This window comes from Elephas maximus, chromosome 1 (assembly GCF_024166365.1).
Source record: "Elephas maximus indicus isolate mEleMax1 chromosome 1, mEleMax1 primary haplotype, whole genome shotgun sequence".
NCBI lineage: Eukaryota > Metazoa > Chordata > Mammalia > Proboscidea > Elephantidae > Elephas > Elephas maximus.
Window position 1 is genome coordinate 10076568 of NC_064819.1, and position 23220 is coordinate 10099787.

Below are 23220 nucleotides of genomic sequence, written 5' to 3' on the forward strand. Positions count from 1 at the left end.
TGCAATTCTAATGAAATCACAACAGGGTTTATTTTTTTTGTGTGGAAATTGACAGGTTGATTCTAAAAGTTATAAGGAAACACAAAGGGAAGGGCCAAGAATAATCAAGACTTGAGGAAAAATAAAGATATCAAAACATATTATAAAGCTACAATAATTAAGAGTAGGTAGTATCAGCAAAGGATAGAAAAACAGACCAACAGCACAGAATGGAAGATCCAGAAATAAACTTATGGGCATTTGATTTATGACAAAGGGGACACAGCTTTGGGAATAAGATGATCATTTCAGTAAGTGGTGCTCCATCAATTGGATATCCACATGGAAAATAATGAATCTTGACTCTTATGTCATGCGCCCAGTGCCATGCCGTACACAAAAATCAGATCCAGGCTGACCCAGATCAGGTCTAACTGTGAAAAATAAAACATCTAGAAGGTAATAAGGAGAATACCTTCAGGGGAGGAAAAGAATTCTTAAACCTAACACAACAGGCACTAATCATGTTGGAAAAGACTGATAAATTACTACATCGAAATTAAGAACTTCCGTGCTATTCATCAAAAGACACCATTTAGAGAAAAAAGAAGAGCCATAAAGTGGGAGAATATATTTGAATACACATAACCAGCAAAGGACTTTTAACCTGAATATTTAAAGAATTCCTTTAAGTCAATAAGAAAAAGCACACAAACAAATGGAGAAATGGATTAGAGACTAGAATGGACAATTCACAATAGAAGATATCCATATGGTCAATAAAAATATGAACAGGTACTCAACCTTATTATTCATCAGGGAAATGAAAATTAAAACCGCAACAATGCACTGCTATAAACACTCACATTAAAAAAAAAAAAAAAAAGTAAGAATTTCAACTCTTGGTGGAGAAGCAGCTAGAACTTTCACACACTGCTAGTGGGAATATAAATTGGTACAATCACTTAGGAAAACAGCTTGGCAGTATTTACTAAAGTTATATATATTAAATTATATATATATATATATATACCCAATTGTATCTATATGTCCAATTATATCTATGTGTCCAATTATGTCTATATATTCAAATATATTTGTATCTATATATCCAATTCCTGAGCAATTCTACTCCTAGGCATATATACAAGAAATGGATACATGTGTGTACCAAAAGCTATGTACAAGAATGTTCTTAGTAGTAATTCATAATTGCTCCAAGCTGGAAACTATCCAAATGCCCACCAACATTACCCATTGCTTTTGAGTCGATTCTGACTCATACTGACCCTATAGAACTGCCTCACAGGGTTTTCAAGGAGGGGCTAGTGGATTTGAGCTGCTGACCTTTCTTTCTGTTAGTAGCCAAGCTCTTATCCCAGGAGCCACAAGGGCTCCCCATCAATATTAGAATGGTTAAATAAATTGTGGTATATTCATACAATAGAATACTATATAGCAACAAAAATAAACAAACTATTGCTAACTACAACAATACAGACAAACCTTACAAACGTAATAGTAAGCAAAAAATGTCAGACTAAAAAAGGATGCAATGTGTGATTCCATTTATTTGGAGCTCATAACCAGGCAAAACTCAACTGTGATGGTAAAAGTCATGATACTGGTGACCATTATGGAGAAAATGGGTAACGACTGGGAGGGGCATGAATGGGATTTCAGGGGCATCGGTAACTTCCTACTTCTTGACCAGAGAGGAGGTTTCATGACTGTGTTCACCGTATACATATTTATGATTTGTACACTCTTCTGTATATTTATTTATTTCAATATAATAGTTGATCATTTTTAAAAATCAAAGCAACCTTTCTGCAAGCAAATACATGCTTTCCATTTGATGTTTTGAAATGTTGAAAATAGCTGAAGCTCCCATCCTAGAATCTTTCAGTCCTTTTCAGGGTACGTCTGCATTGCCTACATGGTCATCCAGTTGAAAATATCCTCACGGGCTAGGAGGTTTGTCTCTAGTCTCTGTTAGCACAACTCCCAAATTCTACTCAGCAGTTCTCTCCTCTCAGCCATTTTTTACTCCACACTTTCAGATTTCTCTCTCTTTGACTCTGGTGAGAAGCTTCCTGCTCTTCCTCCTACCTTCCAGCAACCCAGCACCAGCTATACCAAAAATGACCCATTATTTTAAAACATGTATGAAAATTATTTGACACTGTTCCCATCAGAGGTGGAGTCTCTGTCCCTGGATTGAATTGTGTTCCCCCAAAACACGTGTGGTAAATCCTAGCCTCTATGACTGTGGTTATAATCCCATTTAGGAATAGGTTGTCTTTGTTCTGTTAATGAGACAGGATTAGTGTAGGGTGTATTTTGAGTCAATCTCTTTTGGTTATACAAGAGATTAAACAAGCGTGCTCAGAAGCAGAGATGAGGGAAGAGAGATACCAAGCCACATGAAGATTGTCCAGGAGCAGAAGCTCAGAAGAGGCAAGGATGTTTCCCCAGTGCTGACAGAGAGAGAAAGGCTTCCCTTAGAGCTGTCACCCTGAATTTGGACTTCAAGCCTCCCAAACTGTGAGAAAATAAATTTCTGCTTGTTAAACTCATCCTAATAAAATACCACTTGTGGTATTTCTGATATAGCAGCACTAGATAGCCAAGACAGTTCCCTCCCCTTAGAACTGGATGGGCCTTTGTGGTTGTCTTAACAAATAGAATGTGGTGGAAGTGAGGCTGTGTGACTTCTGAGGCGAGGTTAGAAAAGGCCATGCAGCTTCGGTCCATCTCTCTTGAGACATCCATTTCAGGGAACTTCAGCCACGAATTCTAGCTAGTTTGAAGCTGCCATGTGAGAAGGCTAGCCAGAAAGAGAGAACGAGAGATGCCCAAGGATCCCCAGCTGTTCCAGTCCTCAGCTGTTCGAGTCTTCAGCTGAGAAGACATGTATGAGAAAAGTCTCAGCCACTATCAGACTGCAACAGCATGAGAAACTCTGAGTGAGCTGAGCCCAGTCAATCTCCATATCAAAAAAAAACAAAACAAAACATAGCAACCCTATAGAACAGAGTAGAACTGCCCCATAGAGTTTCCAAGGAGCGCCCGGTAGATTCAAACTGCCAACCCTTTGGTTAGCAGGCCTAGCACTTAACCACTACGCCACCAGGGTTTCCAGCCTCCACATACATGAGCGAAATACATCATTGTGACTGTCAAGTCACTGTTTTGAGGCGGGTATTATTTTATTATGCAATAATAGATAACCAGGACATATTTTGAAGCATGTAGGGAGAAAAACATAGAATATATTAAAAGTATAAATCCATTTGAAAATGTTCAAGAAAATTTAATTAACTAAGTCCATAAAAACAGCCCCTAAAAAGTATTCAGCACTAGAGTCATAAATAGAACAAGGGATTTATAAGTTGAACTTAAAAGCTTAAGAGAAAACCATTAAAATTTCTATTAACCAAAAAACCAAACCTGTTGCCATTGAGTGGATTCTGACTAGTTAAATTTTGATTAAAAAAAATTAAAAAAGAACCACCAGTGAGAACTTCTTGGGCCGCTGACTTCACTGCTCCTTTCTGATATGTCAATGAGACAACGTGGGGCAAGGAAACGGAGTGGTTTATTGAGTGCTTACTAGGTGTCAAACCGTGTGCAAGGTGCTTTACCTAAATCGACGGATTTCATCCTCACAGCAACCCTGTGAGGGGGGTTTTAGGGTTCCCACTTCACAGATGAGGTTCAGAGAAGCTCTGGAACTTGTCCACGATCACACAGCCAGTAAAGGATGGAAGCTGTACTTAGCGCTTTCAGCTGCATTCTCCCGAAGGCAGACAGGTTTGTGAGGGTGGATTTTTAAAAGTCGTTCAGGGCCCTGTGGTGTAGCTGCAGTGCTGGTGTCTTCTGTGTTCCCTCCAGCCGTGCCTGGGTATCTTTCAGTGGGTGAGAAGATGGGTGTGCCTGCTAGTGACCTTCCTGTGACTATTAACGTGGGCAGACCGCTAGGCCGGCCGCAGAGAAAGGATCGTCCGGCCGTCCTTAAAGTTCAGGAGTGCGGGTTGGAGCCAAAGGGGGCTGTCCCTTGGACATCACTTGAGAGTAGCTCTGGAGAGGAGTTTTAGGAGCTGTGAAAAGAAAAAGGAGGATTTCAGCACTACGGCCTAACTTCATATGGAGACATTAATGGCTTTATTCAGTTTTCTTTTGCTTTTTCTTTCTCAACTACTAATGTTTGTGCCCAACCCCTGATATGGTAGGGGTGGTTGTACCTGTGAAGAATTTTACTGTGAAATATTAGGGCAAGTCAGCTTTGAAGTTATCTAGTCCAAAAACTTTTCCTGCTTCCTATGAAGAGCGTATAGAACTCTCCCTCCTACCTAACTGCTGATTATAAGAAAAACAACCTGCATAAAAGAGTGGGAAGTTTTATAAGACTCCTTTCTTTTATTTTTACAAGAAGAGGGGTAGGTAAAAGAGGCCTGCAAAGCAAAAATAGACGAATGACCCTGAGGGGGAGGAGGGGGAGGTTTCAGGGTGCCCCCAGGCTGCTGTGGTCCAGGGGACTGGGAGGACACTGATGCTTTTAACACACGAAACACCTGACAGGTAGAAGTGGTATTACTATTGAGACCCCAGGGCAGCTCCTGCCATGCTACTTTCAAGAGGAAGCTTTCTGCCCCAGAGGTCTTGCCATGGCCCTGTGAGAAATCACAATACTCTACAGCCACTTCTGAAGGAAAGAGCCTGAATATAGTGTGACTGTGATTGTCTCCCCGTGGATAAATAAAGGAAAACACCTCTCAGTTATTCAGGGGCTAGGAGGCTAGTGTACGCTTCCTTTGGACCTCCACCTTTTGCTGCTCCTTATTATTAAGGGACTCTGCCACCTGCAGTGGAGAGCCAGACTGGGGGAAATAAAAAGGGAAATTGTGTATCTCTGACAAAAAAAGAGAGAGACTGCTAAGTAACTGTATTAAAAAGAAGAAGAAGAAGAAGAAACCGCTGCCACTGAGTTGATTCCAACTCATAGCGACCTTATAGGACAGAGTAGAACTGCCCCATAGAGTTTCCAAGAAGCTGCTGGTGAATTCAAACTGCCAACATTTAGGTTAGAAGCCAAGCACTTAACCACTGCGCCACCAGGGCTCCAAACAACTGTATACACAAGAGAATTTTAAAGTATCTCATACATTTAACTAGTGTTTACAACTTACAAATTGATTCTATAGTTTATCTCAGTTACTCCTCACAGCAAGCTGGTAAGGTAGATGGAGGCAACCTAGTCCTGTTCTGAAGATGAAGAACCTACTCTTGATGGTGGTTAAGCGGCAGAGTTCAGATCTCAGAACCATAGCATCACAGGGTTAGAAGACACCAGTATAAGGACGATCTTCTGATTATTGTAACCTTCTCCCAGAGCCTGAATCATTTTTACAAAATATGGAGATTTCTTTTGGTCCCTGCTTGAACTTTTCTAATGATGAGTAATTCACTATCCCATGAGGAAACCCATTATTAATACCAAGATGAAATCCTTCCCCTTGTCACCGTCAGCCTTTAATTCAACTTCTGCATTCCATAACTAGACACCAAGTTAAACTAAATTCTAATTCCCTTTCTCTTTAAAGTTTGAAGATACTACTTTCCTGTCTCTTGTGGATTAAACATCTTCACTCCTTTCAACCATTTTCTCATGTGCAGCCTCTGAAATATAGAGTAGATAAGAATTGTTTGTTGAATTAGTTCTCTGGCCCTTGGGACTATGTCCTGGTCCAGCGCTCCTTTCCTGACCACAACTGGCCTTCGTACTGTGATATTTCTCAGTGTCTCAACTGACCACCTCAGAGATGCAATTCTAAAAGATAAACCCTTCATTCATTTCGCAAGTGTATAGTGAGCATTTCCGATAAAGTAAGACTCCAAGTGGAATCTTGTGAAAAGTGCCCATAGAATTAAAATGAAAAATTCTAGTGAAGCGAATGATAAGACGGAGTCTTGGTCTAAGACTCTGCAATAATATATTACCCTGCAGCACTGCGTTTCCTATTAAGAGAAGTAGCCCCCATTTACAGTTCAGTTTAGGGAACCACAGAATAAAAAATGTACTCCCTTCAAAAAGAGCTTCAGTGGAAGCTCTGAGCATTTTTAGTCGGGCTTAGATTGGACTGGTCTGAGAGACAAGCACTGGTGTTAGTGTGATGTCGCCATGTCACTCTTAATAATGCAGAATTCACCCAACTTCAGGTCTCTTTAAGTGCTGCTGCTGGGATGAATAGCCATGAGCCTAAAAATTTGGTAACTGAAGAGCCAGGGAATAGACAGCGAATTGTGCTTTACTTTATAAAGAATATTATAGCAAATTGCTACCAATCACAAGGGAACATGCTATTTCATTATAATAATAACCACAGATGGGCTCTGATGGCAGAATAAGTCAAACCCAACAACCAAAAACACGATTTCAGAAGAAAATCTCAGGTTTAAGTTAGCCTTCTGAAATTTACCCAATTTTGATCATGTTTTCAATTTGTTCTGAAAACTCCGGTTTGTAAAGTAAAAACTATGTATTTCTTCCTTTTTCTCTACTACTTAACCAAACAAACATAAAAAATCCTACTCCCTTCTATTGTAAATACCAGTAATTTAGAATATTAGTTATATTAGCAGTTTAATCTTGAGATTCAGAAAGGGCTGAATTTGGAAAGGGGTATCTCATAATATTCAGAGCTGAATCCTTTCGAGACCGTGTCATGACCTTCTTTCACATAAAACAGCTATACTCTAATCACCTGGTTGGGGGTTAAATAGTCTCAGATAGGGGAGAGAGGAAACTTCTAGTAAAGCAAGGCCCACCAACCACCAGGAAGAAGGATATCCCCAAGTCATTAGAGAAATCTTAGTGAAATATAGCAGAGGATTCTTGCGAAAGATATAATTTAGGCTGCATGGTCAGAGGTCCTGGAGCTTGTGCCCATTGTATTCACTGACTGCTTCCTTCTCCCCTGAAAAACTTGTCCTTTGCCTCTTCACATAACTCCAAGAAGACCCTTAGAAGCGAGCTGGTTCAACACACACAAAGGAAGAAACTGAGGTTCGGAGAGATTGTATGATTTGCAGAATGTCATGTATTTGCTTAGTAACAGATCCATACACAGAAGGAGGACTGGGGCTCCCAGGCTTGGGCTCTTTCTTATTTACCATGCTGCCTGCCTCCTAATGTTCAGAAAAGCTCATGCCCGAAATGTGTCGCCCCCTAACACTGGGGATTTTCACACATTTATTTCAGTGTGTTTCTTTATAGACAGAGGGAAAGGTACTGATCTTGGAAGAGCCAGGATTAAAAAAAAGATGGAGGGCACAGGGTAGTTTAGGAGAATGAATGGAGCAAGTCAGGCAAGTGGAAAAAAAGGAAAAGAAGGTAACGGGAGAGATAAATACATGAACAATAAAATGGCAAAGGAACAGAGGACAAATTGGGGTGGGGGGACGAACTGAGAAGGAAAGGGACACTTAGAAGCAGTAAATTTAGGCAACCAGTTTACCGGGAAGAAAGAACTAATAGAACCAGGAAAAGAGAAGAAAAACAGGAAGAACCACATGAAAAAGCAGAGAGCTGCTGTGAGTTAATAAGAGATTGTACAGGCCCAAGGCATATTGAACAATAACAGGGGTCCATAGGACATAACCAGTCTGCAGGGCTGGGGCAAACAAGTAGCAAGGTGAATATCATCACAATGGGGAAGAGGCAATGAAAGTGGACGGTGCTCTGCCAATGGAGAAAAGTGGTCATGGATGCTGGGTCCTTAGAATCACCCCAGAACCAGTCCAACTCAGGATACTAGTATCATGGGAGATTATAAACTCCATGTCTATACTATAACCAAATATTTAACCTCACGTTATTCACCTCTCTAGCCTTTTTCATCATTCATACAACCTGTTTTTAAAAATGTAGAAACATCCCCTGGTGTACCCTGGAAGGCTTCCTCACTGGGTTAATTTCTTAGAAAATTTGTCGGTGTTTCCCAAAGAATGGCGTGTCTCTGAAGGGCCCCTCACTTGGAAATGGGAACAGTGGGATTTTCCTCAGGAAAATCCAGGCCTCCACCATGGTTGGGTGGAGTCCCAGAGGAAAATGTCACAGTATTGTGACAGCAGCCAGGGGAACATGAAAGCAATTTCTGAGAACTTTCTGAGAACTACCAAGTACAATCTTTCGTGCACTCCTGAGCTGTGAGAGAAATTCTTCCCACACCACGAGGACCTCCCAGATTCATGCTCAGTCTACCTCACGTACGTCTGGTTTGCTGGGAAAGCCAGGCTGCAGCATATCTATCTGATCACAGTAATGTTTAGTCAGAGAAGCGTCCAGTTCTCGGCCTGAGTGATCAGCACATTCTCCACTGTGGAAGAGGAAAGCAAGGTGGGCACGTTCCCCCCCCCCCCGAAAGGTTATTAGTCTGTACCACTCTTTCGAATGTGCAATTTTAACAAAGATACCTGCCCAGTCCAGGCTAAATACTGACAGCTTTGCAGGACTGACTCTGTACCAAGAAGACAATCCAGTAGGTACTAGAACCATGCCAGCTTTTTTTCCCCTTTAGAACACATGCCACATATGAAGTCCTTGTTAGCTCCAGCTGTGGCCTTGGCTTTTAGCACAACCTTGTAAAAAATTTAACAAGCTACCTGCCTGCTTAACACATCAACCAGTCCTCTTTCCAAAATGCAATGACTGTTAATAATAACGAATGGGTTAAACATTCCTTCAGGCTTTGCACGCACCCTGAGTGAGTTGCTATCTGCGAGGTTGGGTTAATGCCACTTTCTGGAGTACAGGCTCCGTGAGGTGGTTTTTTGCCCTTTCAAGCCTAGTTAAGGCCGGCTGTTGACAGGAAGGTGTGGCAGCTGCCTTGGGAGTACTTACACAGGATCCTGAGCTCGGCGGCTGTGCCCATGTTAGCTCTCCCCTCACCTCATGTACTCCCCATCACTCCTATAATCCATAAATGATTCTGATCCCGACACCTCCTCAAAATCCTCCAGCGCCAGACTGGTGGAGTCCTCACCCAGGACGCCACTGTCGGGCCTGGACATCCTGGCCCGGGGAGGAGGTACAGGAGGGTTGGTGGCAGTTGGCGGGGGAGGACAAGGAGATGTCTTCTGGGCAGATGTGGGCAGGGCCTGAGGAGAGGACACTGCTGGCTCATGGACTTCCTCATCATTCTTCTTGGACTCTGGCCCTGCATCCGGGGCAGCAGAACCTAGGACACGGTAGAGGCTGGGGAGGCGGATATCAATGCGGAGCCCAAACTTGGCAAAGAATTTGTCGTTGAGAGCGTAGAGCTTCTCTGAGATGTCATAGCCCAGCAAGGCCGAGAAGAGGTGGGAGATGTATCGATCTTTGGCCAGAAGAACGTGGAGACTTTTCCGGGGCCAGGAAATGTAGCTACATGTGGTCTCAGCAGTCAGAGTGACCTGAGAAGGGTCAAGAGCAGAGAGGGAAAGTTTAAACCAGAAAAATATGTCCATATTGAGCACAGGGAAACATACAGTTACTTGGCAAATGGCTACACTTTTGTTGAAGTTGTACAGTATTATCTTTCCATGGCCTTTGTTGGGGGGAGAGGTCCAATGAGTGACTTTTATTTGTTGCACTGATATGAGGGATGTCATGGATCAGGAGCTCTGGAATCAACCATTCACTGGCTGGGCCATCACCTCCTGGAGCCTAAGTTTCCACATTTGGTCTCCTCATCACTTACATTCTATGGTCCCATGGCTGATACCACTAATGGCTGTAGAGGGTCTAAGTATGTTGTGACTTCATGAAAGAGGAGGGTCTCCTAGTGCTCTGAAGTGTGGCTGAAATGCTATTGACTTCATTTTAAGAATAAAGGAGGATAATATATTGGGGGCAGGGGTTAAAGGAGTTGGAAAGAAGCTCATTTAGCTTTTGATTTGATTAGGTATGCCCAGCGGCAGCAAAAGGTCAGAGAACAGGCCTGGTATTCAGGCCCTTGAAGTTGCTCTTGGCTTGGCCATTGAAACTAACCAAAAGGATCTGATGACGAAGCAGAGAGTCAAAGACACCCCACTCTCCATTTATTCATTCATCTAGGAATTTCTGAACACTCACTGCATTTCCATGATGCGAAGCTAAGTTACACTTCTAGGTTAAATAAGCAATAATGCATGCCCGGAACACAGTAGGTGTTTCATAAAACTAAGGTTTAAGATAGAAATGTGCTTAGGATAGTAAAGGAAAGGGGTATAGAATCACACAGCTGTATAAAATCTGATTGGCTATAGGACTTTAAAAATGAGAAGGCCAGCAGGGTTCATGATAGAAATTTGTGGATGGAGACATTAGAAATGATGGTGATGATAATCATAACAGCTAATGTTTTTTGAGAGGAAACTCTGTCCCAGGCATTGTGTTAAGTTCTTTAAATAAATTATCTAATTAAAAGTAGGATTGGCTTTACAAAATTCTTTATTAGAGACTTATGTAACCCTTTTAATTCCTGCATTGCCCACTACCCTCCCTCCTGTCCTTTCCCCTCTGCAATACCCCTCCTCCATTTCCTTCATCCATTTCCTCTTTCAGCCTCTCCCCACTCCCCCTCCCACTCCCAATACTAAGCTCTGCAGTCAGGGCCCTAAGTTACAACACCAAGGCCAGAAGTTGGTGTCAAGTAACAGCTTTACCACTTTACCAGCAGTATGACATCGGACAAATTAAGCACGTTGCCTCATGAGAAACAATTCTGAAAGTAATACTTATCATCCATCCATTACTAACAGTTCCGCAAGTATTTGTCACAATCTAACACAGCAGCCTAAACCTTATCTGTACTTACTAGCAATTCCCAGACAAGAAATCAGAGTATTGAACATGAAGTGGGTATATGTGAGTAAGAGCTAACCTGGACATAAACAGTGTCCTTAAAGCTGAGCACAAAGACTGTAGGCAACATTACGAACATGTTGTTACTTCTTCCAACTTAAAATAGAAGAAAACCAAAAAAAATGAATAACCCTTTTTCTTTATCTCACTTCCTTGGCTAGCTACCATCCATTAATTTGCTCTCCTTTTTAGCAAAACTCCAAGAAAAAAGTTATCTATATACTTGCTGTCTCCAATTTCTCTCTTCTCATTCTCTCTTAATCCAATAAGGCTTTGTCCCTAGCAGTCCACAAAGGCTGTCTGTTAAGGCACCAGTAACTTCCATGTTGCTGAACTGAGTGGTCAATTTTTACAGCATTCAACTTCATTGATTTCTCTCTCCTCTCTGATACAGTTTCTTCACTTGGTTCCCAGGATGCCATGCTCTCCTGGAGTTCCTTCCATCTCCTGATTGCTCTTTATCAGGCTCCTTTGTTATCTCCTCTTCTCTCCAACTTTTTAAGGTTAGAGCATCTCAGACCTCAGGTCTTGAACCCCTTCTCTCATTCATTTGGGTGATCCAATCCCCCAAACCCACTGTTATCGAGTCAATTCCAACTTACAGCGACGCTATAGGACAGAGTAGAACCGTCCCAAAGGCTGTATCTTTACAGAAGCAGACTGCCACATCTTTGCCCTGCAGAGTGGCTGGTGGGCTCAAGCTGCTGACCCTTCGGTTAGCAGCTGAGCGCTTAGCCACTGCGCCATCCAATCCAATGGCTTTAAATATCATTTGTATGCCAACAACTCCCAAGTTTATGTCTACAGCCCAGACCTCTCTCATGAATTCCAGGCTCAACTATCTAACTGCCTATGCAGCATCTCCACTGGAATGTCTGTAGATGAGTCACCTACCACGTCCAAAACTGAACTTCCTATCTTCTACCAAAACTAGCTCTACTTGCAGACTTCCTTATCTCGGTTGATAGCAGTTCCATCCTTCCAGTTGCTCAGGTCAAAATTCTGAGTCATTCTTGATTCTCTCTTTCTCTCCCATACCACATCCACTCATGAGGAAATGCAAGTGAGCTAATATAGAAAGCACTAGCTCGGACCCTCCATGATCTGGCTCCCCTCCCCGCCCATGACTACCTCTCCCGCTATCTTCTCCCTTCTCTCTCACAGTTCTAGCTGCACTGTTCTCCTTTCTGTACCTCAAACACACTGCCTTCTCCCACCTCATGGCCTGTCCACTGGCTCCCATTCTGTCTGATACACTCTACCCCAGAGTTCATATTGTCACCTCCTTCAGGTCTTTGCTAAGGTGTCACCTGCTTAACAAGGAGTTGCTGTAGATATTCTATTTAAAATTGCAACCATATCTCCCTTACTCTGCTTTATTATTATTTTTAACTAGCAGTTACTATCCTTTAACGTATTACATAATTTACTTATTCTTTATGTCTAAAAAACCAACGAAACCCACTGCTGTCAAGTCAATTCCGACTCATAGCGACCCTATAGAACAGAGTAGAGCTGCCCCATATGGTTTCCAAGGAGCGCCTGGTGGATTTGAACTGCCGACCTCTTGGTTAGCAGCCGTAGCTCTTAACCACTATGCTACCAGGGTTTCCTTCATTATGTCTATGGCTAATTTTTGTTTCCCTTAACAGAATGCGAATTCCATGAGGGCAGGGACCGTAGTTTTGTGCGCTAATGTATCCCAAGCACATTTTAACAATGCCTGGTATATAAGCGCCCAATATTACTGAAGTGAATGAATGAATCAGGTGAAGACTACCAATCTTGTACGCTGCAAAACAACCTAGTGATACTTTCTCATATCTTATATAAAACTCTTTCTCAGAGGTTCTTGGGAAATCTGTTTCTTGGTTGGTTCCTACATACATATGCACATGTCTGTAATAAAGTTTTGACATGTACCTAGCTTTTTCTTGAATACTCACCTCAGAGGTTGGTTTTGATGGATTAAATGAAATAACATCTATATATAGACTTTGAGGTCAGTAAAACACAATGCAAATGGAAGAAATAGTGATTTCTGTGTGCACCTCCATGCTGTGTTCTTGGTGAGTAATGATAGTGTCACAGTGCTGGACAGTCAATACATTCTTATTTAATCGACTTGTTGAGAAGTGTGATGGAATGTTGACTGATTTGTGTTAAACGTGATGTGAATCATGATTCAGGCATTCACTGTAGATATTCTCTCAGTCAACGAAGACTATGTAATTACAACAGGCAAGGACAAGATGAACTATAACTTGGGACACCGCTTGGCATTTGCAAAGAGGAAATGGGACTTTACACAGCCAGTAGCAAATGCGTGGCTCCCACCAGAGTACAAACTAAAAATAAAAATGGGAGGAATACGACTCTGCCTACGTTCCAGTCTGAGAGGACATTTGGGGTTACAGCCCTTCCTTTTGAGCATAGCTTAGGGGAGGACACCCAGCTTACCCACCACCTGTTCCTCAGTGTCAGCGTCAGAAATAGAGCCCTGGTCTGCCTGGCTGACGACCTGACTCAGCGCTCTAGGAGGTTCATGGCCCTGAGGGAGTGCCCAAAGGAGATTGCTGGGTATCAGAGAGGGTGTGTGTATGAGTGGGGACAGGGGAAAGAGGAGGAATAGGATAGGAGGGGTCTGTGGCTGGTGGACCTGGCAGTGGGATCAGGATTGCCTCTTATAGGCTCTATCCTCACAGAGCCAAAAGTCAGGGTGGGGACGGAGGCAGATCCAGCCAGGCGGCACTGCCTGGCATGTGTCTATTCAGGGGTTGGCTCAGACCAGCTTGAGGGACGCCCTGATAGAAGTGGTAGGAGACACATGGAGCCCAGTAACCACAAACTATCTAGGCAAGGAAGTCCCTATTAGGCTGACAGTATGCATGTATAAATTCCACACTCTTGGTGCTCCCTCCCATCATAAGACAAAACAAAACAAAAACATAAATAGTAGACCCAGGGAACTTGGCTTCGCTACTTTCTAGGTGTAAGGCCTTGGGCAAATTACTTGATATTTTTTAGCCTTAGTTTCCTGATCTGTTAAATGAGGTAATAACCCATAGGGCTATTTCAAGGACCACTGAGGTAATACATAGTGCCGGTCTGAAGAGGGTAGCCCGTCTGAAGAGTTGATAAAGCAGAGGCCAAGCGGCCAGGCCCCCACGTGGAGCATGCTGCCTGTGTGTATGTCAGTGCCCCATGGAGTGCTCTGAGATACCAACTGCCCACAGCCATGCCAGATCACCTGTTGTTTTCCAGGCACTGTCCTCTGGAGACTGGGGATGGAGAGAGGAAGGAGCCCAGATTTTTACTTCAAAGAGTTTACCATGGGGAAAATAAAAAGGAAACAAGACAACCAGAACAGAGAGCAACGTGTGCACCAGTCAGCATAAGTAAAAGGAGGAGAACAGGCACACGTGGGAACAATAAACTGTGGGCATGGACACTGGTGAGGTCCACCTGGGCTGGCTTCCAGAGGCAGTGTGATGCCATAACTTAGTGTAGAAGGGGAAATGCCTTTCAGACAGAGGGACAGTAGAGGCCAAGACATGGAGTTGCAAAACAACGTGGTACGTTTACGGAAATACGAGTAGTTCAGCATGGCTGGTATGAGTGAAAAGTGTGAGGGAGGGAAGAGCTGGAGATGCAGCTTACAGAAGATCTTAAGTTACCCTCTAAGGACACTGGGATCTTCTGGAAGAATTGTAGGCCCAGCTTTCAGGGTCAGCACCTCCCTACACAACTCTACCTATGTCAGGAGCCCAGGCACTCTCTTCAGATGAGAGTACTCCCCCTAGTAGCATACTGGCAGCAGTTCAATGGACAAATGTGAGAGGGCAAAGACAGAGGTGGAGATATTGCTAGCCTAGAGTGGAACAGGGTAGGGTGGTGCTGCCATGGGGTTCCCTATTACCTGGAACACCCCCTCCTCGGATGGCTGCAGTGATTCCCACTCAGGAGAGTCCATGAACTGGTATGGAAAGACGTAGTGCAGAAACTGCCCATCCTGGCTCACACGAACCCTGGCAAAGGGAGAGAAGAGACTGTATGGGAAAAAGGAAATGGCTGCCCAAACCCTGTTCAGTGAGGTTGTGTTGCTCGCCAACATGGCTCTTCCAGCAAGACTGACCGTGCCAGAAACATGGTGAAATCCAGAGCAGAAGTAGCTCGATTACTGCATAGGAGCAATTTAGAAACAGATTCCATCAAGACTTCCCAAGCCCTCACTTTCCTTCTCTTTACTAATGGTTCTCAATTCTAAGCAGCAGAGTAGAAGCCCTGGGAGAACTTTAAAAAACAAAACAAAACAAAAATCCTTGGCTTTATCCCAGATCAATTAAGCAAGAATCTCTGTAGATGGGATCTGGATATAAATAGTTTCAAAAATCTCCCCAAGTGATCCTAGTAGCCAGAAAGAAGGACGACCGCTCTGGAGCTCCACTGTCCAATATGGTAGCCACTAGCCCCATGTAGCTATTTGAATTATTTTACATTAATTGAAATTAAGTACTATTAAAAATTCAGTTCCTCAGTTGCACTAGTCACATTTCAAGTGCTCAATAGGCACATGTGGCTAGTGGCTACCTTATTAAACACCATAGACATAAAGCATTTCCATTATCACAGAAAGTACTGTTGGACAGCTCTGCTTAAGAGGTTCAGCCTGGGGCAACTTTCTGACCTTATACCCTTCCCAGTCAGCTACACGAAGGTCCATGTTTTTCACACCACATGCTTACATTGTAACTACTTTACAAGTGCTATCTTATTTAACCTCAATAACTCAAGGTAGATTGTTCTTTTCTATATTTTACACCTAAGGAAATGATGCTCAGAAAAGTCGAGTGACTAGTTTAAGCTACACAGCTGTCAAGTGGCAGAACTGATATTCTATTTGGCAATGAAAACCTCTGCTCTTGCCATGACACCACGTTGCCACCTCTTATCCGAGCTTTCGGTAGGTGGTATAGTGGACACTACTAGCACTGCTCCTTTCCTATCCTATCTAACCATATGGTGACAACACGGCTTCTGCCTTTAGACAACGAGATCCCACCCACCCTGTCCAGTTGATGGTCCTGGAGTGAACATCTAATCCAAGCTAAGCCAATCAAAGTCCTCTCCTGGGAATTTGGAACAGGAATTAAGTGAGTGTGGCTCATCTCTTGGATAAGGACAATTATCAGGCATTGGCAATGTCCATTTTCTGGCATGTTCCTGCTTCTAGTCCTATCTAAGGATCAGCTGCAACCATTTCTCCAAACTTGGTGAGAAACCCTTGCATCCTTCTCAATATAAACCATATTTTGCTTTAGCTAGCCAGAGTGGGTTTCTGTGGCTGCAATCAGGAATCCGAAAATATGTTTATTTGAGTTTTATGGATATTCTTAGTCAACACAGCCAACAGTTTAAACAACTGTTCTTGACTTGCCCACGACTATAGGCTTGGTTTTACAACTCAGGGTTAAAAACACCATCGATGCTGCTTACATTTGTAGACTTGTGTGGCCAGCACCTAGCCTGATGCTATCTACATCCCTGCAGGGAAGGGGCATTGCATTCAGTGAGGACTGTCAGATTTGATGGCATGTCACTGACTCTGTGGCGGGGAGGGGGGCAATGGCTGTATCCCAGATGCCATGCGTTTCTGAAAAATAACTAGGACCCAGTATGGGCTTTTTCTGTTTTTACCAGAAAACTCAATAGTTTTGGGTTCAGCCTACTTGCTAAAGTGAGTTATATGAAGCAAGGAGGTCCCTCTATCAGGACAGGGGACAGGCAGAAAAGATCTCTAAGTACAACTTGTCCATTTGGAGGAAGCTGTGAACTCCATTATTTCTGGAGTTTTATTCACTAAATAAACACGCTCGTATCACCTCCTGTTTTCCTGGAGGTCTGAGAATGCAGAGATGGATACAGTCTGGTCCACGGCTTTGAGGATTTCACAGTTTAGTGGAAGTTGTAGGCACATAACTGGCTGCAACTGAATGTGATAAGTGGTATAAGAACAAAACGTGGAGAGGAGCATAGAGGAGGGAGAGAGAACAATTCCATTTTCAGGTGGCAGACTTCTCAATGAAGATGACATTTGAGCTGAGTTTTGAAGGATGAGGAGGATATTGAGAAGCAGATAAGGAAGAGGATGGAAGGAAAAGCTAGGAAATCCAGCATGGCAGACTGTTCTCCAACACCTGCTTTTCTCTTCCTCCATTTGTTGTTTGTTAGCTGCTCTCAGAATTGACTCTGATTCATGGAGACATGTGCAACAGAACAAAACGTTGGCTGGCCCTACACCATCTTTAAAATCATTGGTGTGTTTGGGTCCATTGTTTTGGCTATTGTTCAGTGACTTCCAACCTAGGGGGCTTATCTTCCAGTACTATATAGGACAATATTCTGACGTGATCCATAAGGTTTTCATTGACTAACTTTTGGAAGCAGATTGCCAAGCCTTTCTTTTTGGTTTGGAATCTCCCCTGAAACCTGTCCACCATGGGTTCCCGTGCTAGCATTTGAAATACCAGTAGCATAGCTTTCTAGCATCAGGGTAACACTCAAGCCTGCACAGTAAAACAAACTGACAGACAGGTGGTGGCTTCATCCATGGTACTAGAATTTTAGCTAGGCACATGGTTGCCCAGCTAAAGACTATATTCATTTCTCTATCTCTCTTACAGCTATGTGTAGCCCTTTGACTAAGTTCTGGTCAATGGGATATTCACACTCCTGGGTCATGCTCTTAATGGATGTCTAGGTATATATGTGGTCATACAAATTACTGAGGACCATCACCAATTAATAAGGTATCACCTATTATATGATAAACTAAAGAAGGAAGACAGAAGGGGACGTAGGTCTCAAACCAAGCTACAATGTGGAGCATCAGCTCTTAGCCTCTAACAGCAGAAACACACTTGCTCCCATAAGACTAGGTAATACAGACTGCCAGGCAGAACTTCCCTGAGTAATGAAAGGATACAAGATAAAATGAAGTGTCATGTTTTCCTGCCTCAGGGTCTTCACATATTCTGTCCCCTCCAGCTGGACCTCTTTTCCATCCCCACCTTCTCCTCAAGTCTCAACTTAAACATCCCTTCTTCTAGGAAGTCTTGTCCTACCTCCCCAGGAAAGTTAGATCACTGAATTCATGTTCTCATCACACTCTGCATTTCTCCCTGGAAGTACTATGTCTGTTATTAACCAGTATGTCAAACCTTAATTCTTGACGTTCTTGATAGACTGTAAGATCCATGAGTGCAACGAATGATATTTTTGTATTTAACACTGGATCATAGTACTTTTAATAAATATCTGTGGAAGGAAGGAAGGAAGGAAGGAAGGAAGGAAGGAAGGAAGGAAGGAAGGAAGGAAGGAAGGAAGGAAGGAAGGAAGGAAGGAAGGAAGGAAGGAAGGAAGGAAGGAAGGAAGGAAGGAAGGAAGGAAGGAAGGAAGGAAGGAAGGAAGGAAGGAAGGAAGGAAGGAAGGAAGGAAGGAAGGAAGGAAGGAAGGAAGGAAGGAACTTGTATCGCTATAAAAGGGGAACAAAATCACAAGGAAAGGCTTCTCTGAGAAAGGAAGAGAGAATGAAGCTGCTGCAGCATACATCAAATCCTCATGTCATCTTCTCAGGCGAGGAATCTGGCCACTCAAGCAAGCCACGAGGAGTAATAACATCTTAGAGTGTGAGTGACATCTACTGAGCCCACATAGCTCACTGAAGTCACTGGAACTGGTATACCTATGTCCATTTAAGTCTTTCCTTCTTCATCTCCCGGATGACAGGTAATTTCCTCCTACATGATAGACTTAGACAGCTGGTCATCTACTCAGGAGCTTATACACGTGGAATTTTGTGCTTTGAATTTTATATGACAGCAACTTTCCAACAGTAAGTCCAGCTTAACAGTGTGGTAGACTTGAACAAGTCACATCACCTCTCTGAGCCTTGAAAGGGGCTGGCTACCCTTATTAAAATAAGACAAAAAAAGACTCCTGAGGTTTGGGCAAAGGATTCCAGATGAGTCCGCACACAAGACAGGGGAGGTCTGCACAAGAGGCCCCCACTTCCTGGCACAGGGTCTTTTGTCTACTGCTTTGAGGTGTTCACTTCTTCACTGTAATCAGTCCAAAAGCCAACCAAACCCATTGTTGCTGAGTTGATTCCAACTCATAGTGACCCTACAGGACAGAGTAGAACTGCCCCATGGGGTTTTCAAGGCTGTGAATCTGTATGGAAGCAGACTGCCACCTTTCTCCTGCAGAGTGCCTGGTGGGTTCGAACCACTGACCTATCGGTTAGCAGCTGAGTGCTTAACACTGTGCCACCAGGGCTCCTGTGTAACTAGTCCAAGGTACAATAATCCTCCTTTAAAACTAGAGCCTGATAATAGACTTGAAGTTTCTTCTTGCTAAGCCTCCATCTCCAACTTAGCAAAGCTGAGACAGGCTGATATTTAAAGAAAACAAAACAACAAGAACAACAAAACACTTACACTCTAAACCTTGGAAAAGCAAGAAAAAAAAACATCAAAACTGTCTAATTTCTGAATCAAATATTTATTGCCTTATACTAGGAAAAGCCACACCAAGGGGGCAAGCTTCCCTCTCCCTTCACAGGGAAGTGGTCTTATATAAGTTCACAGTAAATCCATCATACAAAGATACCAGAACAGACAAGAGCCATAACATGCTTACAGCAAATAAGGACCCACACAGTGGGGTGGGTGCTTCTCCCACCCATCCTAATTCCCTCCTTAACAGAGGAGTAATGAGGAGCAAATAACATCACGGATCTCCTGAGTGAGCAAGTTCCCTACACCGTCCTTATATGATGGCAGTGGGTTTGGTTTTTGGCTGTCAGTCAACTGGTTTCATTTTTTCTTGAAATAAGAGCCTTCTAATCACTAGTTACCTTTTCCTACCACACTGTCCTGGTCTCAAGTAAGATAAAACAAAGTGGAGCAGGGACAAAATGGAGGACAAAGCTTTTGAAATACTTTGCTTCCTTTTTGCAGACCCAGCTCAAGTATATCCAGGTTAAGTTGCTTATTGTTTGATGCTCAGACCCACATACAAGTCCAACTAGGGCAATGTTTCAAAGGACCCACAATTCCCTACCAAGTGTATTCCCTACAGGGCCCAAGATGTTTGCTCAGAAGACATAGACCAATGGCTAGCACTGGTATCCAGGTTGATTCAGCACATACTGGCCCTGACTAGGATCATTTCTGCCAATTTCTAACGGTCAGCCTTCTTAAAGGAGCAGGGTGCCTCCACCAAATCCTCAGTGAGACAAGTGTGGGCATCACCCTTCTCTCACTGTCTACCCCTCAGATTCACAGCAGTTGACTTCATGGTCAGCAAGAATCTCAATGGGACAACCAGGAGTGGAAAAGTGGACAAGAGGCATTTCCTCTACATGACTGGCTGTATATAGAATGGCTATTTGGTATATCATGCAAAGTCTGTACAGGCTATTCCTGGAACAACTGAGGCTGCTTCCTCAATGCCCTGGCAAGGAATAGGAGTTAGGGGAAATCCTTCTACATCTAGCATTGTTTCTTGCAAGTAGTTGGCACCTAGCAGATGTTTGTTGAATGCATATGGAAAAAACAAATTAATCTTATTGAAATGTTCACTTTTCTAGAAGCATTTCTGAAAAGGCTTAAGAGATATCACTGAAGCTTAGCCATGGCACACTGAGATGTGTGTGTGTGGTCATTTCAGGCCAGGGCTCTAGAAACACCCACCCCACACGTCACAACAGCAAGTACACACACAACCCTTCTTACAAACTGAGAAGATGCCTCATGATCTGGCTTCTTCTTGGAAAATTCTAAGAAAGAGGAAACATCCCCTCACTTAGAAAAATCCATTTTGATTTGTTTGACTTGCCACATCCTTCTCTCAATGGTGGAAGACACGAAATGGAAAGGGACGTGCTGGGAAATGAGAAACGTGGGCTGGGGAAAGAAACGGGCAACGGCAGAGTAGCTTACCGGCCAGCGAGCAGCAAGGACAGGCGGTCGATAGGTGTCTCGCCCTCCACAGCATAGGTCTGCTCAGTGGCCAGAGCCAAGACCTGCTCCTGGCAGCAGTGAACAATCTCCTTGTATGCCTGTAGGGGCACCTGCAGGGGCAGGTACAGAGTCTTGTAAAGGAGGTCGAACTCCTTGGGGAGGGTGTCCTCCCGGAGGCGGTATACCAGGCGTGCCAGCTGCAGCAGACAGGCCACTGCCAGCAGGGAGCTCCAGAGGATGATGTCTAGGCTGCAGGCATTGAACCAGCCCCACAGCACACAGCACAAGTAGCCCGTACCCAGGAAGCCAAACAGGTAGAAGCGTCCATATACCCCGCTGCCCCCCATGAAGCCCAGGAGCAAGATGCAGTTAGCCAGGTGGTAGAGAGCCCCTTCCAGATCCTGCCTCCAGCCAATGCACACCGGTCCCTGCCAGACGAGTTGGCCCACCGTGCTGCTGTTGGTGCTCATCTTCAGGATGTCTCAAAGCCTGGCTGAGCTCTAAAACTGCCTCCACGTGGGATACTCAGAAAATGAGTTATCGGTCCTCTTTGGTGTCTTCTCACCTCCGGCTTCCCATTACCAGCTCCTCCAGTCCTGGGGGGGATGGTGCTAGCGGCTTTGGGAGTGAATGGCAAAACATGGTACACTTCATGGAGAATTGAAAAGTTTCTCTCTCTCTCTCTCTTCCTCCCTCAGCAAAGCTCTGATTCTCCCCCACAGAGCTCTGGTGGGCTTTCTTGGCTCCACTTACCTTAGGGCCGTCTTCACACTTGGCTGTTAGCAGAAAAACTAAATTTTCTCAAGAAAAGGTAGACTGGGGGACTGAAAACTTCAGTGGAGTATGGGTTGAAGTGACCACATCCTGCTCTCTGTTGTCCCCAAGCCGAATGAAGAGAGCCTGGCGCAGGAGGCACACTTGTGTTCTATTTGGAATGCTTCTCTCTTGGCACCGGAAGGAAGGGTGACCCCAGACGGATACCATGTTTGGAATTGGAATCCAAGAGGTACTGGCAGTGAGAAAAAACAGGCCAGGCACACAGGCAGGCTGGCAGAGCACTTAACATACCTCCCAGGAGGATAAGACTTCGGGACAAGAGAGGCAGGCAGGGAGGGACAAAGGAAAAATGAACAAAGAATTTATCACAACGCTTTAGACTGGACACTGTTCAGAGCCCCCTGTGGGAGGGTCAGAGGCTGTCTGAGGTAGGAGGACACATCTAGTTAGAAAAATATGGGGCTTCCATCGGAAAATATCCAAACAGTGAAAACTGGAAAAGCCCTTGAAAGCCTTTGTTGAGTCACATCGGGAATATCATTAGGCATTTATGTAACACCCACTGAACAAAAGTAGCTATGCAAAGTGGCTGTTTCGATTCTAGGCTGACTGTCCCCTGTTTATATCTGGATCTGTTGTGTTGCTGGTGTTAGGTGCCCACGAGTCAGTTCCAACTCAGGTGACAGAGTTCAACTGTCCCATAGGGTTTTCCAGGCTATAATCTTTATGGAAGCATAGCGCCAGGTCTTTCCTCCCACAGAGTGGCTGGTGGGTTCGAGCAGCCAACATTTCAGATAGCACTTAACCATTGTGCCACCAGGGCTCCTTACATCTGGATCTAGTAATAGTCAATACAATGGTACTAGGTTGCCCAGACCATCACCCCACCCACCCCCTATTTCTAAATTATAATAACTACCACTTATTAAAGGAGCCCCAGTAGCACAGTGGTTAAGAGCTCTGTTGCTAACCTAAATGTCATTGGTTCAAATCCACCAGCCACGCCATGGGAGAAAGATGTGGCAGTCTACTTCCACAAAGATTACAGCCTTGGAAACCCTATGGCGCACTTCTAGTCTGTCCTATAGAGTCGTTATGAGTATGAATCAATTCAATGGCAACAGGTTTTTCTTTGGTTTACCACATATCAAGCACCTACTAAGTACATGACTCATAGCAACCCTGTAGGACAGAGAAGAACTGCCCCATAGGGTTTCCAAGGACTGCCTGGTGGATTCAAGCAACCAACCTTTATGGTTAGCAGCTGTAGCTCTTAACCACTACACCACCAGTATGCAGAAGTAGTACACTTCTTCTGTACTTGGAAGAAGTACAGCCAGAATGCTCCTTAGAAGCAAGGATGGCAAAGCTTTATCTCACATACTTTGGGCATGTTATGTGCAGGGACCAGTCCCTGGAGAAGGACGTCACGCTTGCTAGAGGGTCAGTGAAAAAGAGGAAGACCCTCAACAAGATGGATAGACACAGTGGCCGCAACAATGGGCTCAAGCATAACAATGGCTGTGAGGATGCTGCAGGACCAGGCGGTGT

The 23220-nt window shown here is 43.9% G+C and overlaps 1 protein-coding gene across 3 annotated transcripts; it reads right to left on the reverse strand.

The window, feature by feature from the left end:
- Nucleotides 1-3446: 3446 nt before the first annotated feature.
- POPDC2 (popeye domain containing 2) lies at nucleotides 3447-21821 on the reverse strand. Of its 3 annotated transcripts, XM_049877292.1 has the most exons (5): nucleotides 21646-21821; nucleotides 20872-21510; nucleotides 14787-14895; nucleotides 8885-9435; nucleotides 3993-4082 (listed from the first exon to the last, which is right to left on the reverse strand). In XM_049877292.1, the coding sequence occupies exons 2-4, from the start codon at nucleotides 21360-21362 to the stop codon at nucleotides 8929-8931; spliced, it is 1107 nt and encodes a 368-aa protein (XP_049733249.1). In that variant the 5' UTR covers nucleotides 21363-21510; nucleotides 21646-21821; the 3' UTR covers nucleotides 3993-4082; nucleotides 8885-8928. The 3 variants fall into 3 exon arrangements, with proteins under 3 accessions (XP_049733258.1, XP_049733249.1, XP_049733240.1); XM_049877301.1 differs by having other exon boundaries at nucleotides 3447-4082; nucleotides 9027-9435; nucleotides 20872-21821; XM_049877283.1 differs by having other exon boundaries at nucleotides 20872-21821.
- Nucleotides 21822-23220: the final 1399 nt, after the last annotated feature.

Bases quoted from the DNA above. Each gene is read 5' to 3' on its own strand.
- POPDC2 (XM_049877292.1), bottom strand. From the start codon at position 21,362: ATGAGCACCAACAGCAGCACGGTGGGCCAACTCGTCTGGCAGGGACCG. The intron at 14,896-20,871 runs GTAAGCTACTCT...TCCCTTTGCCAG, and splicing joins TCCTTGCTGCTCGCTGGCCG to GGTTCGTGTGAGCCAGGATG. The intron at 9,436-14,786 runs GTAATAGGGAAC...GACCCTTCTCAG, and splicing joins CCGAGGAGGGGGTGTTCCAG to GTCACTCTGACTGCTGAGAC.